Genomic DNA, 17,534 nt, shown 5'->3' on the forward strand with positions numbered 1-17,534 from the left:
AGTGCTCTGCAAAGCCCTGTACAAGTTGATGGGAAGATATACAGTTTGGTGAGGGTGGCTTGGTTCCTAATCAGAAAAGCCTGTGGTGTTGGCAGAGCTACAGGTGTTGCTAAGCTTACTGCAAAGTGCTTGTCTCTTGCGTATAGAAATCCTTCAGTTGTAACACTGTATTGCATTTCAGCAGCTGTGTATAAATAAGATGCCTAATGTTTAAGTAGCCAAAGTGTGCAGAATGTACACTAATAAACAGGATTTCTTCAAGTACGGTGTTTGGCAGCAAGCACAGGTTTCTGAATGCCTGTTTAATGTGAAAAAAAAAAAAGCATTTTGAGATGACTTTGGCTTTATGGATAGTGGTTGCCAATCATTAGGAAATTCTTCCTCGTGGTAGTGGATATTCTTGATCTGTAGACTGCTGAAGGGCTGAGATCTTTAATGGAGACTTTTAAACAGAAAAGAGAGACCTGTTATGATTTAAGTGCATTTCTTCATTACCTTTTGAGACCAGGAGGTAAACTAGATGAGGAGTTAGCCACCTATGTGTCATACATGACATTAAATACTGCAGTCTGGAGCTGTGTTGAGATGTATTGGACTAGATGATCTGTTGAAGATCCTGTAGATTGCTTGATTTAATAAAATGGCCTATATTACAAATTTTATATCTGTAGACAGTTGTATACTATTTAAACAAATGCTAATACATAGGTTTTTTTTCTGATACAGTATCTGACTTACTTGGTTAACCAAAGGAATTAAGGAAAACGTCAGATTCCCAATATAAGCCTATTTGACCTTCTGAATTAGAGGAACGTTTTCATTTCTAAATGAAATTAAAGTCTTATTTATTTCATTACTGAATTTTATAGGTTTTTCATCTTCAAGTGTGAGATCTTTTTCTCTCTGAACTGCTGCTAATTTACAATCTGTGCAATTGAGGGGGAGGGACCAAGATGTTGAAGTCAACTGAACTAAAATTGCCACGGGGTCAGCTACTGAATTGTAGCACTTCACACCAAGTTGATCCCATGGTGCTATGTGTTTTTGCAAAGAGTAATTATTACCTAACTGTATCCAGCTCTACAATATGTTTTTTTCTCTAAAGTGCAGTTGAAATATCATGGAAGCTTTCAAAAACATATTGTAGTAATTTCTGTTTCTCTGTACTTTAGATCACATCTTTTTCTTTTTCCCCCTGACTTCAAAGTCATGAAGTTGGGTCTTCACAGTCTTAATTTTGCTGCCATCAATTCTAATTAGACTTGAGTCTATGACGTGAGGAAGACATCCGTGATGATGAGCTCTTACACAAAGATCTTTTTTTTTCCGTTTATAACTATAGTGATTAAAAAAAGCAGTAATTGTTTCCAAGTACAATGTTTTAGAAGTTTTTCATGATGTATCAGTTGCTCTTCAGTCAAATCTGTGCATTACCCAAGGGGATACTTTTTGAAACATACATTTTACTAGTGTAAGCAGCCCCTTTTCCTAACCCTTTAACTGAGAGGTGTTTCTGAAACTGAATCCTGTTTCTTTGTTTCTGGACAGTGTTTATTGGGGAAAAATAAATTTCTTGCATTAACTAGAAACATCCCCCTCTATCTTTTAAGATATTCCCTTAAGATAGTTTTCAGAAAGAGACTGCACCATTGTGTTATGAAGATGTGTCAAGAGCAGTGCTATAGATTTAAAACAAGGTTTTCTTTTCTCAGGGGATAAACCTGGCCATATATATATATCTATCTATATATCTGTAATGCTTAAATAAAGAAATGCCCTGATAATAAAGGGCAAATGCAATCTGAAAACTGGGGCAAGCGCCTATGCTAATAGATGCTTCCGTTCATGTGTTTGTGGGAATCGCTGATTCTGAATGCTTTGAATTTTATGGGAAAGATTTTAGACCATAAGAGACATGTTTGCATAGTTCTTCCACAACCAGAACTAATTTCTTCTTTGTGTTTTAATTTTGTTTAATTCAACCCTGTTGAGCAACTTGGCTAGAATGCAAGCTACATTTTTGAGTGCCTTCTGGCAGTTTTCTGTTAAATTACATCCTTAATACATCCAGTTATATGATACAGCCTGTTGTCAGGTTAATTAATATTACAACTGGATCTAGTTAGTTCTTTGCAAATTTCAAATGATACTCTTAGTTTAGAAAATGAACTTGAAGCCAAGGTAAATAGTAAGTCCTGATTACAGAGTGTTCAGGTTATGCCACCCTCTGATTTCTGTCTAATTCGTGTCCATCTCGATAAAATAGTAAGCTCACCAGAATTTTGCATCTGTATTTTGTGATCTAGTGATAAATAACATTCTACAGCACATAAATACTTTCATTTTCCAGTGAGCTGAAACAGTACATTTAACAATAGAAAGATATTTCTCATAAAAAAGATTTGGAAATGTTGTTTCAAATTTTCAGCTGTAAAACAGTTTCCGGAGTCACGCAGGATTCGTTGCACTCTGAAATTATTCCTGTTAGCTAATCCTGCATCTATAAATACATTTGTGCATGAATTGTATTTATTTAAAAGCAATGTTTGATGTATCATTTAAGTTTTAGAAGTTTGGTTTGAATTTTTGTGTTCTATTGAAAGAGGTATCAAAAAGTGGCTTCCTAATTATTATTTGTTGGAGTTCTGTGTTTATGCTCCATTTGGGGAATTAGAAATTACCTGGCAAATTTGATTCTGGAAGCAGCATAGACCATAACTTCACAGTCTGAGACTAGGTCTCTACCGAAGATTGGGTAATAAATGCTTAAAATGTTCTGAGAAGTGACTTGGATGTGTGCTGTGATAAAGCAGCATATTACAGTCAGTGTTGCTTTCACTTTTACCCAGGCCTTTTTGACTCCAAAAGAAAAAAAGTCCTCCCCGTGCCAGAATCCAAAATTCAGGCAAAACTTGCTTAATAAGGGGGTAAAGAGTGTTGCCTTGTAGTCATAGAAGAAAACGGTGAATCCTGGAATCTGTGCTACTGCCTATCGGTGACTAAACAATGGCTTTGTTTGTATGTTGCCTGACATTGATATACACATTTTCTATATAGCTGGGGTGTATTCCAGGTTTACCAAATTTAATGGCATGACTCATAGTATATACATACAAGAGAGTGCAAGAGAAGGCACAGTGCCTGCTTGCTGATAAGATATTAAAAGGGTTTAATATCCCAGAAACAGCACGATGTAGTATTGTACAAAATAGACTACTAACAAATATCTCGCTCTTCCCATGTGTATTGAGGTAGTGATTATTTTTGAAAGAGCATCTGATGTTTGAACAGTGGTATTTAAAGATCATATAATGATGCTGAAGGGAGGAACATAAATGGTATGATTTGTTAGGTCATTGCCATTTGTTTCAAACGAAAGCACTGTCAGCCATGACTGGAGTGGAAGAATAGTGAGTCTTCCTCTATTCACAGCTATATGCCAGCCAGGATGCAAACATGGTGAATGTGTTGGGCCAAACAAGTGTAAGTGCCACCCGGGATACACTGGAAAAACATGCAACCAAGGTAAGAAAATGATGTCCAAGAAAGAGTTTTTAATATGTACTAATTATTTTAACAATATCAACAGGATGCTGTAAAAATTGCTGGAAGCTATGGTCTTGAACTAAACTATTTGCTTTCCACTAAACGATAAGGAGAGAAAAGAACATGGTGATAAATGATTAAAGGAAAACTTTTAGGCACTGTTGATCAAATATGCTTGCATGGTATTGGTGGCAGAGTTGCCCTAGTAGATGTGCATGAAGTTTCTGAGATGCCTGCTGACTGTGGTGTCCCAAATATTTATCAATTCAGGTGACTACAGCCTATAGCTATTCTATTATCTAGTGAGACCTTTGAGCTGTGCCTGGGGTCAGGGTATGTGTTCTTGCTGTGTGCCAGTTCCATGTTAGGATGAGAGCTGAAAGTGCAGTAGTGGATGGAGAATTTGCTTTTTCTGGGAGGAAGTTCAAATTGCATATGGTAAGCATGACCTATGTTGTTATGCCTTTTTTATATAGTACCCATTCTGTTCAGTCCATGGGCCACCTTTCTCATTTCTGTTCTAGAATAATAATTAGCAATAACAGAAAGTAATGGTGTTGGCAGAGGAAATGTTGGAGTTTCGCTGCAGAGATGTGAGGCTTTCTAAGCTGTGTGAATGGTGCTGGTCTGTGAAGTACGCTCAAGTTCTTGGTGAAACGCATTCACAGACTGCAAGCACTGATGAACAAGCTTTATATCTCATCTGCTCATGGGCCTCATGGATCAAGCCGTATTCCAGAGATCAATTCAAGAGAAGAGCCCGGCCTTGTAGGAGAACTGTTGAATCCTGACTGCGATGATGCTGCTGTGGCAATCTAGACCTCCCTTTAGGTCACTCGGAAGTTAGCACTTGAAATTTTTATATATACTTTTTTTTTTTTTGAGGGGGGTGTGAGGATTTGTTTGTTTGTTTGGGTTTTTTCCTTCTTAATGGTGAAGTACTGCGTATTACAAAGATCTGGTAATTTTGTTTTTATTATGGCTTCTTCCCATCCTGTGAAGATGAGCAGCTATATACAAGTCCACCTGGTCACAGCAGTGAAGCACTTCTGTTCCACCCCCTGGATCATCATGCGAGAAATATAGGATCAAGGGGTGAGATGGTGCTGTATTTCAGGTGGTGTGCTCCTTCTACCTGCACAGCTTGAAACACTAGTACAATTTCTTGCAAAGGGGTTGGAGGCTAATAGACTGATGGCTGTGATGCAGAAGCTGAACCTGTAGCATCATTGGCATGCAGAGCAAATAACTGACTGTATTTCCTTGATGCTGTGTGCCCGTGTTCTGCAAAGGCTTGACTCTCCACCATACTCGTGGTTGTAACTTGCTTTTGTTTCTTTCCTCTGCTCTTCTTTCAGGGGCTGTACTTTTTGTTTGTTTTTGAGTTCCTCTGTAAAGAGAGAGTGATGGAGATTGTTTATCAGGTTAGATAAACACAAAGCTGTGATTTACACAAAGCTGGAAGTTGAAGAAACAAGGGTTGTTAACCTCTGCATTTGGCAGCTGTTGATTAATCAGATTGAATGATGGGAACAAAACTCTCTCAGAGTGATACAAGTCTCTCATAAGTTTGACATGGTAGTGTTATGGTAGTTGCTGGAAATGAAAGCTGTACTGTTTATAGTACGGTGATAACAGTTCAATTTTTTAACTTGGTTTCTCATACCTGGTTTTCTATTTTCAAAGTCTGAGTGAATTTCGTATTGAATATTTGACTTCTGTGTTGCCTGATGCAAGTTAGCTAATAGGCAGAAAAAGGCAGAAAAGATCTGAGTGCTAGAGTCTTCTGCAGAAGCTAATTAAAGAAGATGGCAAAGTGTATTGCATCGTCCTAGGAATAAGCCCCCCATTGTTAGGTGTGCACTGAAGTCACTTATTATTAAAGATCATGTGTGGTGCCACACAGTAGTCAAAGAAGTTGCATTGAAATTTGCCAGCACAGCAGTCTTGCCCTTTCCCTGCATTCACATTTTCATTTAACTTCTTTAAACCTAAAATACGTGTGCTCAGCAGCATGCACTTATGCTGTAGACCTGCTTTCTGTAGTGCCCACAAGAGTCAGTTTACTTTTATGTGCTGTCTTACGCTATTTTGAAATTAAGAATGCTGGTTTTGCATTGACTGTAAACCTGTGGGCAACATGGGAATTTAAGTGGCTGAACGATGAAATTCTCAAGTGTGGTACAGTGAGTGGACATTCCTGCAAGGAAATTAAATGGTTTGGTTAAACTTCTAGTAGTGCTGGGCCTTGTATTTTAATTTCCAGTGTGAAGATAATAAGTGACTTAAAAAATTATATTTTATTTAAGAGAAAAATGATGTAAAAATGTTATTACCCTTTGAGTATATAAATTTTAGATTTCAGGGGGTTTTTTTGAGGCAACTTCTGCTGTTTTCTTATTTCCTCTTTTGGCACACAGACATTTATATTGAGATGTCTTTATAGACAATGCTTGAAATACTTAATCGATAAGTGAACAGTGTTCAAGAGGTTTGTTGCTACAGCTCATTTTTTAGACTGCTAACATTAGCCTGAACCTGTTCTTGAAAAAACAGACCTTACTTAAGGAATAGTAAACACACAAACTAATAGAGTATGTACATAGCAGGAAAGTTTCAGTACTCCCCCAGTCCACGTGCAGTGCATCCCGATTCTTCTTAGGGAAGCACGCTGTTAGAGATTATGGGTGCGTGGGGGTGGATCAGGAGAGCTGTCAGCATTTTCGTACAGGCCTTTACATAGAACCAGTAGGACCTAATCATACAATGTGCCTCCTAGGAAGCTGAGTGATACTTGTCATGCAGTTTCCGAGTGTGTGCCTATCTATGCTGGTGAAAAGAAGAAAAATTGCATTTTGGGGAAAATAAGATGGGCTGAGCAGTATGCTCTTAACACACCTATTTGCAGGCTGGCTTCTCCTTTAAGCAGCCACAGCACTGCCAGTATTTGTTTTCCTAAACAGTAGCATTCATTTGACTCTGTAAGGTTAAAACCAGCATTCTATCAATAGCTCATTTCAAAGGCAAAATTGAAACCCCATGACCCACGAGGTTTAGGTTTAAGTGGTGTTGTGCTAACAGCCTATTTCTGCTGCCTTGTGACCTCAGCTTTCTGTTACCTCAGCCAAGGTTAAAAATTTTTGACTTTTTCATGGCACAGGCATTTTATTTTCAGCATGTTTTTGAAGATGTGAATCAAAGGAGTCAAAAGCTGAGGTAACAGCAGTTGTTCACAGGCAGAAATAGAATGAAGCGAAGGCAATAGAAATAATTCAGTCAAAATTCCACAAACAGAAAGCATGTGATGTGATATCCTAATACTTTTTAATATCAGGTTATTCTCAGAGTATGTTACTAATAAGTGTCTATTTGTCAGTTCCAGAGCTTTCATTTCTGTACTAAGAATATTTCATAGCAGATGGTGGTGTAGTATCCAGAGTTCTATAGAAAGATCCAATTATTTAAGGCTCATAATGCAATCTATGCTATATGCAAGACAGCACATTGAGAACAGTCATAAATTCTTATCAGCGTCAACTCTGGATCTGTGATTGTGGCTCTGGAAATAAGCACAAGACAGTTCTTAAGGGTAAAGTCTTCAAGAGTCTCTAAACTTAGGAGCTGACGTGCAGTGGGATGTAAGCACTAGAAATTAGCCCAGGCCCTGTTAAATTCCTGCTCTGTCAGCTTAATTTCAGCATTCCCTTTCCTCACTCTGTCCCTGCTTTTAGTTAAGTATTTTATACTTAGCTCTGTTACACATTTAGTTTGTGAAGTATCACTTGGTGAGAAAGTGCTTAATAGTGGAGATAGCTCTCCGGAAAATTCCTGGAAGTAACAGAGACTCCCTTACTGTAACAGACCTCCAGACAGCATTGTGCAATATTGGAGATGAGGGTTGGTAATGCAGTTGTTTAAGTACTTCCTGGCTGGAATTATGAGCAGATTTATTATTTTCACCTTTATTGCCATCTTACTCATCAGCACACAAATAAGGAAGTAACAAATTATTCTGGTTTATTCAGAGAAACCCAACATGTATTCTTGGAAGAGAATTCTGAAGGAAATCCTCACTCAATCTTTACTTCTTGTTAGAAGCCTTGTCTACTAATATGAAAATTGTAGGCTGAATATTTTCAGTTTAAGTTGTGAACTCTGTATTAAATTGTAATAGCCTTCTTCGATTGTCCTTGACAAATAATCACTGATACCAGGTGGGTTTTTTCAGTATTTTCTTGATGGTAAGGAATAAATTTTTGCTGTAAGATCATTTAAAGTAGGTTAGCATCAGCTTTCCTACCTTCCTCTGCGACTAATTTTGAAGCATGATAGAGAATCACTGAATCACTATCAGAATCACTGATAGTGATTGCAGCAGTAACATTTGCTTTCTCCTTCCTCTTTCTCCACAGTTCTGGCTGGCCCTGAACATGGCATCAATTTGAATAGTGGCAAGATGTGGGCAGCCTGAGCTTGTGCGTTCCTTAATGACACTTCTGTTGGTGTTTAATCTAATGCATATACTGTCATTTTTGAAAGGATATCTGTGAAACAGAAAATACACCACTTAGCAGGAGGGCTGCAAAGTGCTTCTTGCAGGATGTTCTGGACACTTACTACCAGCTGGACTGCATATAAAAAGCTCATTGCCATGTTTTTAGTTCTTTCCTCAGGAACTTGAACTAGTAGTTTTGTCACACATACTTTGTATGTTTTCTTTTCCCACCCCTCCCCTTGTACCCTTCATTTTAGATCTAAATGAGTGTGGACTAAAGCCACGGCCGTGCAAACACCGGTGTATGAATACCTACGGCAGCTACAAGTGCTACTGTCTGAACGGCTACATGCTTATGCCAGATGGAACGTGCTCGAGTACGGCAAGGCTTGTTGCTTGCTTTTTTCCGAGCTCCTCAAGACCCCTGTTTGAGTTTCCCTGGGAAACTTTTATGAAATGAAGATGAGTAAAAGACTAATCTTGCTGGAAATTAGGCGGTTGCACAAGATGAACCTCTTTTTTTTTTTCTAATGAAATTAGGCTGAACAAAACAAGAGCAAATATTTTGATTTTATTGGTTTTATTACAAGTTTTCCCAGAAGCGTTCTTCCAGATGTAGTATTAGTGCTGTAAATCATGTTAATTGGCCTTCAGGGACAAGTGCTTGCAGTTTTCATTGCGGCAAGACATCTGCAGCTCTGCTGTATTATGCTCTTATGAATGTAAAATCATTAAAGCTGCAGATGTTGGTTGGTTGACTGGTATAAAATTGTACTATCATCTCGCTGGAGATCAGGTTCCTACTTGCTCCCATGGAAGTGGATATTTTGAGTGTCTGGACAGAGAGAAGGGGAGAGAAATTACTTTTAAGTAGGAATACTCCTATTTTAAAATGGCAGTATGGTCCAGGAGGCTTCATGTTCCTTATGGGGGCTGCATTCCATGATGAATATGCTACAATTGTGATGATTTTATTAATTTTATTTCTTCCCCCTAGAGATGCAATTTGTGGAAAGTAGAAATTTACTAAGTAAGTGTTTGCTCTTTAAAGCCTGAGTGGGTACCTGTCACATTCAACAAGCATGTTCCCACTTCTGTCGTAATTAAACAATGTCTTAATTCTCCCAAGTTTTCAGTAATTTCCTGGTACTGATCAGAGCCCTTATCTAAATACGTTTTCCCCTAGATGCTCTTTCTTGCTTGATGGCAAACTGTCAGTATGGCTGTGATGTGCTGAAAGGGGAAGTGCGCTGCCGCTGTCCGTCTCCAGGACTACAGCTAGGGCCTGATGGCAGGACTTGCATAGGTAGGTGATCAAATACAGGTTAATTTTCTTTTTTTCCCCAAAATGTTTTTATCCTTACACTGAATGCAGTTCAAGAGAGTTTATCAGATAGATATATTTAGCATGCATCATACATGCAGTTTAAAGATATTATTAATGAGAACTGGAACAGGTGTGTTGCTCAGGTGCTCTCAGGTGGTCTGTGTCAGAGATCACCAGTGCTTGCCTACAGTCCTGCAAGTTTCACTGACTGCTTAAAACCCACACAGGCTGCTTGGTATCCAGGCTGTTGGCCCTTACCACTCTTGTCACTGGGTCATTTTAAACTGTTCCTAACACAGACTCCAAAATACCAGCCTGCATAAAAAAAAAGAGGAATGGGAAGGTAATTTCTCCCTCATACCCAAGAGGGTGGTGCCTAGGCCCAGTGAGTGGAGAGATTTGTGTTAATCATTGAGATTATTCTTGGATAAGGTGGAGGTCCATGCACACTCCCAGTATTAATGGGATTGGAGCTACTATCTTTCTTCCATACTGTGAAAGCTCCAGATTAAAATAAACTCAGGAATTCAGACTGTCTGAAAGTGAAATGTTTTGTTCCCACATTCATGAACATGGAAAAGGTGCTTATGATTAATCAGAGTGTGTTGTGCCACACTCTACTGTGTCTGAAGAACAGTGTGACATGTGATTTCATTAGTCATTAACTATACATCCTGAGTGGATATGATGCTCCAGTGATTTTATTGTTTATATCTTATGCAGTGCTACAGTTCCATAGCCAGTAACAACATTTGGACTGAAAGAATATAAGAGAATGTGTATGCCCTAATCATCTATGTTGGTATCATGGCTGTCTATAGGGGAGGTGGTGGTTCGCCAAGTGGCTGACCCATGCTGACCAAGAATTTGTTGGCAGAGCAGGGAACAGATTCTAGATCTTCTGCTATTAGGAGCAGGCTGAGCTCTAAGTCAGAGGCTTTCTGAAGTGCATGTTTGGCTTGTCTGTCTGTGCCAAAGAAAGGGATGAACAGGAGGAAAAATCCGTCATTGCAACATGCTGAAGGGATTGAATTGTGATTAATCACTGTAGACATTATGGCAGAGATCTTTGAAGAGGCTTGTGCTGTGCCATAGTGAGCTGAATGATTTAACTACAAACTCAGGGAAATTATATCAAATACAGAAATTTACCAGAAAAATACTTGCAAAATCCTTTTTCTTATTTTTATATTCAGGCTAACTTCATACTTTAAAATAAAGTGCGCTTTCAGTGCTGAAGACTGGCACTCAAACCAGTTATATGAAGCTCTTTCAGTTCTTCAGTGTAGAGTTTTTAAATTACTTTTTTCCCCCAGAAAGGTGAAGAACCAGGGTATCCACATTTAGTTGGGTGTGCATCATTCAGATTGAGCTCAAAAACTAGTTTTTGGAAGTTCCCAAAAAAGCTTCAGAGCAGCCTTGTACAAGGCAGAGAAAGTAGTCACAGCAAGAGATGTCTGACTGTTCTTCATGGGTCATAACATGATCTACTCCCCTTTTTTGGTAAGAAGCCACTGTGACATGCACCCTTTTTGTTCTCTTTCAAGTTTGAGTTGTAGTAAATACCTCCAGGAGTTGAAGCTATCTGGGACTATTAACTGTGCCTTTTCCTTGCATGTGTACAAGCCCATCCCTGTTGGGGAGGTTGTCAGCTCCGGCGAGGGTCTGGACATTGCTGCAATACAAACAGAAGTGTAGATGATGGTAAAAAACCTGAAGTGTGCATTGTCTGCAGCTTATAAAATCCTTGTTTGAGGAGAGTCTGAAAGACAGCTGGGAATGTAATGCTTATTTTTAGCATAGGTGGAAATTCCTCTAGGCATTATTCTATCTTAGTTTAACCCATGCTGATCATTCTCTTGTTGACATGTTCCCTCGAGACAATCAGTAAAAAAACACAAAACAATATAACTGTGAAGGTAAATCATATAAACTAAGTAATGAATTGAAAAATAATCCAGCAAAGTACAGAGTTAAAAAATGGATTAACTGACTAATTGACTCTTGCATCGACAAATCAATCACTGTTGCCAGCTTTTTGGATTAGGATTTTCGTTTAATGAAATTAAGCTGTTTACACATTTTCAGAAGGTCTGAAGTTATTTGAGGACTGAAAATAATTATTTTTACTGTAAAATAAATTCTTACTAATTGTTTTGTTTGTGTAAGGACAAAAATATGGCTTTAAATTACTATATTAAAATCAATCTCATAGTTGTTTAATACTTGTGTATAAAACAAGTATATTATGGTCATAGTCACAGCAAAAGAGAAGCAAGACTTTGTAATTTGGCTTCTTTGTTGAACACTGACCATCACATTCATTAGGTGCTGCCTGTATTATGTGCCTTTGGAATGGTTCCCTGGCTCTAAGTCTGGGTGTGCACCTCTGTGATGGACCAGACTGAGATGATGAGAATACAAATCACTCCTTCATGCCCTGGTTTTCTTAGGAAGCAGGTATGAGCCACAACATGTTGCAGCAGACAAACAGCCTTACACCATTTGTGTCCAGGTGTGAACTGGCATGGGTCCATTGACTTGAAAGAAGCCACAGTCACTGTATCTGAGAGTATCTGAGTATCTGAGAACTGCAGGAGACCAATTTGTAAACACTTGAATACCATCTACTAGCTAATGATTGAAAAGTGTTTTTTCCACTAGTAACAAGCATCCACGCACCTCTCATAATAAATGCAAGTGGTAGACTGTTCTATTTTCCACTATTTTTGTGTCAGTTTTCAATAGTGTATTGGTTAGCAGTTCAGTCCTGTATCTTGAGGATGTGTAACTGCCGAGGAAATTAAACAGTACCGCTACAGTGCTGTTAGCATCTAACATACTTCTTGATCTATGGGAATTTGCAGAAGCGTGAGTATGTACAGAGGGAAGACAGACAAGCTACATTTGGTTTGAAAGAACATAATCCTTGCCATGAAGAGGTCTATTCAGAAGCTAATCTCATTCTTACTAGATTGTTTTTGAAGTTGTGGTTTAAAGAAAACAAAAGCCCCAACAGAGAACCCCAGCTAAACAGTAATCATGAGTCTGAAATTTGCAGCCTTGAAATAACATTTTAATAAAGGGTAGAAAATCGTAGCTTGTAAATCAAATGGCACTGAGAAACATAGTAGGATTTGTGCAACTGTTAATAATGTACTCAAAGACTAAAACGTTCATAATAAATTCAAATCAAGAGGCAGTTTTATAGGGACATTCAGGCATGTGGAGAGATGCCCAGTACTGGCCTTGTTTTCTTTCTCATTCAGGCCTCTACCACAGCATTGCAGAAGTACTCTCTATGGAGAGTAAAGGAGAGCTACTATGTCAAAGCACTCTGCTAGGCCTGGAGCATGGCAGCTCAGGGGATGAATCCTTGCTGTACTCAGTAATTCTTCATGCAAAGTGGGACAGTGCCAGCAGGAGCCACTGGGCAAGCCCATCTAGGCAGTGACTGATGGCTTTAGGTCACTTCTCTTGGCTGTGGGAAACACAGCGTTGGAAATTTTGAAGCTACATCTCCCCTGTCTTGAATAGCTACCCCTAAGCAACTGGCAAGTTTGTGGTAATGTTTTTTCTCTGCAGTGCAAGAAACTCAGGCTTCTCTCTGCCTTGTTCGGGCCTCTTAAACAAGTAGCAGGGCATCAATCACTCAGCTTTGTTTTGCACTCTTGACACCTGCAGCTGAAGTGCTCCTTTTGGGAAAAGAATTGCATGGAGAAAACCTTGCTTCCGCATAGATCAAGAGCCTGATAGAGCTGCAGAGCAAAGGCTTGAACTGTGCCCTGTAGATAACCAACAGACGTCAGGAATGGCATGCGTCAGAGGCAGCCATGCATGGCAGGTCTCTGCCTCGGTGAAGATTTAGGGTTTAAGCACTCAGCAGGCTTCAGCTCAACGTACAAGCACTACAAAGTGAGTGGTAGCTCAAGCAGCTTTTGTCTATCAGCCTGACCTCATCTGAGAGTTTCCCAGACAGTGAAAGCAGCACTTGGTGAGCATCAGCTGCTCCCTGGGCCTCTGCTTGGTTTGTTAGTCAGCATGAAGAGCAGCGGCTTCTGGGAGGTGAGGGACACCAAACTTTTACTGAGCATCACCTGTGTCTTCCCAATCCTCTGTCCTTGCCTGGATGTTGCTTGCTGAAGCACTGCTTCAGGTCCTGCTGGGACCCACTGACAGGGCAAAGGGGAGCTGTTTCTCAGCACCTCAGAGAGGTATAAAGGTCACTTAGCCAACTTCTCTGTGAGAGAGGGGTCTGCTACAGCGCTGGCACTGTGCAGGGTAAAAGATTGCAAAGAGCATGTACTCAAAAAGTATTTTGCCTGTGGCAGGTAATTGGTAGGAGACTCAGAAATACTGCACTCCTGGTGTTAGCTTGAACTCCCTTTGTTTAGAGCAAGTCCTGAGCAGATGAAGATTTCCTGATAGGCAGGTCATGGATTAGGGACACCTGAGATTTTAAAAACACAAACCACTTCCTGCTGCAGGGTGATGTACTTTGAATATGTCTGTATGATCTGTGCTACAGGAACAATATTCCAGTCATGTTTCAGAAAATGAATTATTGAGGCAGTTTTTATTATTATTGCTTGCCTGTAAATCCAGGTGCTGCCTTTATAACTGGGCAGGGCTTGGTGGGATAAAAGAAAGCTATAGAAATAACAAAAAATAGCTTTTCTTCAGACAAATGTCATTAAAGTTTCAAGGAAGAGTGTTTAGAGGCCTTGAAGAAGCTTTTGTGCATTCTGTGGGGAATTGGAGAACGTCTCCTCTCTTAAGGAGAAGGGTACCAAGATAGCAAGAGCATAGAGCAAGCATTCCAAATTCAGTAGCAATGCTCGTTATGCCAGTGCATCTCGTCACAGTATTTGTAAAGGCTTGTGGCACTGGAGGCATAAAAATTTGAGCATGTGACCAAGAGCTGAACTGAGATGGCACAGCCAGAGGAAGTGGTGAGATATCCCTGCTGGCTGGGCACCGTGTAGCCAAAAAGACCTTATAAAAAATACTTTGCCTATTCTTCAGGTTTTCATTATGTGAAACCAGTTTAATTTAGACAGTATAGATTGTATTTTAATTGCTATTAAAAATAATTCAGTTCCTTTCTTTCCACAGATATTGATGAATGTGCTACTGGAAGAGTCATCTGTCCACAATTTAGGCACTGTGTCAATACTTTCGGAAGCTACATTTGCAGGTGTTATAAAGGCTTTGATCTAATGTACATCGGAGGCAAATACCAATGTCATGGTACTAACAACTTATTATGTGCATGTAATACAGCTGCATATTCTCAACTGAAATACAATGTTTACTTACTATGTTTGAAATGTTGAAGCAGGTTGTTTTAGGTTGCATTGCACCTGATTTTAGGAATGGGTGGATTATAGAAATAGTCCATGGAAAAGAAAGTGTGTATTTGGCCTCCATTCTTGTAACTGGTTCTCCTGTGAAAGCTAGTGGGAGAGCAGAGCTGATGACCTCAGAAATTCCTTTCCAAAGCCTTTGTGCCCACAAGTTTCACTGTGCACAGGCAGTTCTGGGTTTGAAGCAGTGTATAAGCTTAGGCTATGTCTAACACAGGGGTACTCTGTAACATGCCCCAAGATCCAAGATAAGATGAGGTGGCTAGAACAGACCCCAGCTCCTTCCAAATCTGGCTGCCCAACTTTTGTTCCCCTGAAGACAGGTGGGAAAGAGGCAGGGGCTGGGAAATAACCTGTCTTTGGACATAAGACTGGAATGCAGCTGGTGTATGACCTTCAACAAAGATGTTCCCAAATCCCATTGGCTTAGTTTCCCAGTGCCTCAACTGGTTATGATCCTTTCCCTGAAAAAAAGATCATGTGGAGACAATGAGGCATTGCTTTATGTTTTTTTAAGTATATTTTTTCAAGAGAAATCTCTGTGCAGAGCACTGGAATTCGGGGATTTTGCTTTCATCACCAACAACAAACTTGGAGATGCCAGATGAGATGTTTCAAGCAGTTTCTACTTGATGTAGCGATGTCTGCGCAGATGTAGAATAGAGGAAGCATTTAATGAAAAAACGGTTTGATGCCTGTGTGATTAAGAACATACAAATTCCTATGCTCAGTTTTTCTTGTGTCAGCTGTAGATGTGTTTATTAAAATTGTGATCTTCATGATCTCAACTGCAATCTACCCACATAACTGAAACTGATGCTAAGATATAAGCTGAGCAATACCAGAGTTGCACAGTAGTCCCTTTTACCCTCACAATTGTATCACCACATTGATTTGTGACTATCTTCTTTTTCCCGCTGGCAATTCAGTTTTATTAAACTTTTCAAAAGTAATAATATTTTCCTAATGACCATACTACTGTCTGTGGTTTTGCAGGGGAAAGTCAAGTTTCTTTGATGTAGATGATTTTTTATGTAACTTTCCATTGCAGATATAGATGAATGTTCTCTTGGCCTCCATCAATGTGGCAGTTTTTCACGATGTTACAATATCCCAGGATCCTACAAATGCAAGTGTAAAGAAGGGTACAGAGACAATGGAACAGACTGCATACGTACGTAATGCTCCTTTGAAAAGAAAGGAATTCTGAGAGTAAATGTGTCCTATGTTGTAATTCTTGAGATACAGCACTATCAGGCTCAGTTTCTCTTAACTATTCTTAATGCTTAATAAGGGGCCAGGGAATGTAGTCAGGGTTTTCTGAATCTTAACTTCCCATGTTAAAAATACCTTTCCCTGAGTCATTTTCATAATTAGAAGGAAATTCACCTCTCCCTATTCACAGCTGGATTCTAGATATTGCTTCAGGATGAGAGCAACTGGGTAAACAGGGTAGGTCTGGTCAAACAGTGCGTATTACTCATCCTCTGTTGTTAGGTGCACTCTGCAACTGGCCCATTTCAGCTGCTCACCCCATCCACACCCCCATTGCTCCCCAGATGTGAGCAGAGCCAAGAGGGAGGATTTCTCTCGACAAATTCCCTGTTGAAAAATTCCCTTCCTCACTTTTCTCCTGGGAGAAGCAACCACCCTTTTTGTACAGAGTAGGCCATTGGAGCTCCCCCACATCTGACATCCCTCCAGACTGTGCAGCTCTATGATATCTGCTTAATCTTTTTGAGAACCCTGGGTTCATACCAGGGTTTTGATCTTTGGTGACTCACTGATCTCTTTGAGGAGCAGTACGACTGTGGACTTGTTTCTTTCAGCTGTAGCTGTGTTATGGTGATGTGTTCTGCCTAAGGTGATTTTTCCCAACCTGAGTGCTTGCAATTGTATGTGGAGACACTTCACATGTGTTACTGGATGCAGTTTCAAGGTGCATTTTATATTTTAATGTACCATAATGTAAAAACTGCAGGGTATTCAAAAGAACGGTAATAAACAGGTGGCCAGAGAGAAAACCTTTTAACCTGCTATCATCAAACAACTAATTGTTCACAAACAGTATTTCTTCATTTTAGCTGTGGGTTATACTTGAAACATTTGTACACAAAATATGTGACTGGAGTTCTTAATGAGGCTTTTAAGATCTCCAGTGAGGTATAAAGGCTTATAAACAAATAGAAAATGATAAATAACAAAACAGATGTTCTTGTGTTTCATGTCTGCAGAAACTGTTCTTGTGAAACCAAGTTAAAATTTGTTGTCCTTTCTTTATAAAACTCTGGTGAGATGGTACTTTAGGCACTGTCACTGCTGTGTAGGTTGTGTTCAGTTCACGTGTACTTCACGGAGGTTGAAAAAGTGCCGTTTACTTAGTTTCCTGGTGTTTGGCAAAGGGAAGGAGCTAAATGAAGGCTATTGGCTTAGGTTTAATCTCTGTAAAATGATTAATGCTTACTGACAAGGAGAAAAGTTTAGAAGAAGGGAGAAGGTCTGAAAGATAACTTTCTTAAGCCAAAGCTATATGCCCATCCGTGACTAAAGTAGTTGTAACACTGGAGTCTTACTAAACTTGCCTCTGCTCCTGAGTACAAACTTGTCCAGTGTAGAGGGCTGCCTAACACACATCTTCCTGTCCATGCGTTTTTACTAACAGTGCTTCTGGGTAAGTTTTGCCAACACTTGCAGAGAGCTGATGCTTGGGAGGACATGGGAATGGCTTTCAGCCATTCTAAATCATCCTAAACTGGTGTAATGAGAAGTGCTTTCTAAACAGATGTGATAATTCAGCAGT

General features: G+C 39.6%; 1 protein-coding gene across 1 annotated transcript in view; it reads left to right on the forward strand.

Moving 5' to 3' along the window:
- The window catches only part of NPNT (nephronectin), a gene marked incomplete at both ends in the record, with an annotated part of 44,363 nt that overhangs the window by 13,877 nt on the left and 12,952 nt on the right, over positions 1 to 17,534 (forward strand). The window contains 5 exons of the mRNA XM_080624181.1: positions 3,433 to 3,525; positions 8,299 to 8,418; positions 9,228 to 9,347; positions 14,484 to 14,618; positions 15,786 to 15,908. Coding sequence (XP_080480307.1) covers positions 3,433 to 3,525; positions 8,299 to 8,418; positions 9,228 to 9,347; positions 14,484 to 14,618; positions 15,786 to 15,908 — 591 coding nt within the window. The remainder of the gene's footprint in view (positions 1 to 3,432; positions 3,526 to 8,298; positions 8,419 to 9,227; positions 9,348 to 14,483; positions 14,619 to 15,785; positions 15,909 to 17,534) is intronic.

The sequence above is a fragment of the Psittacula echo genome (genome assembly GCF_963264785.1).
Source record: "Psittacula echo genome assembly, chromosome: 1".
In the NCBI taxonomy this organism is placed as follows: Eukaryota; Metazoa; Chordata; class Aves; order Psittaciformes; family Psittacidae; genus Psittacula; species Psittacula echo.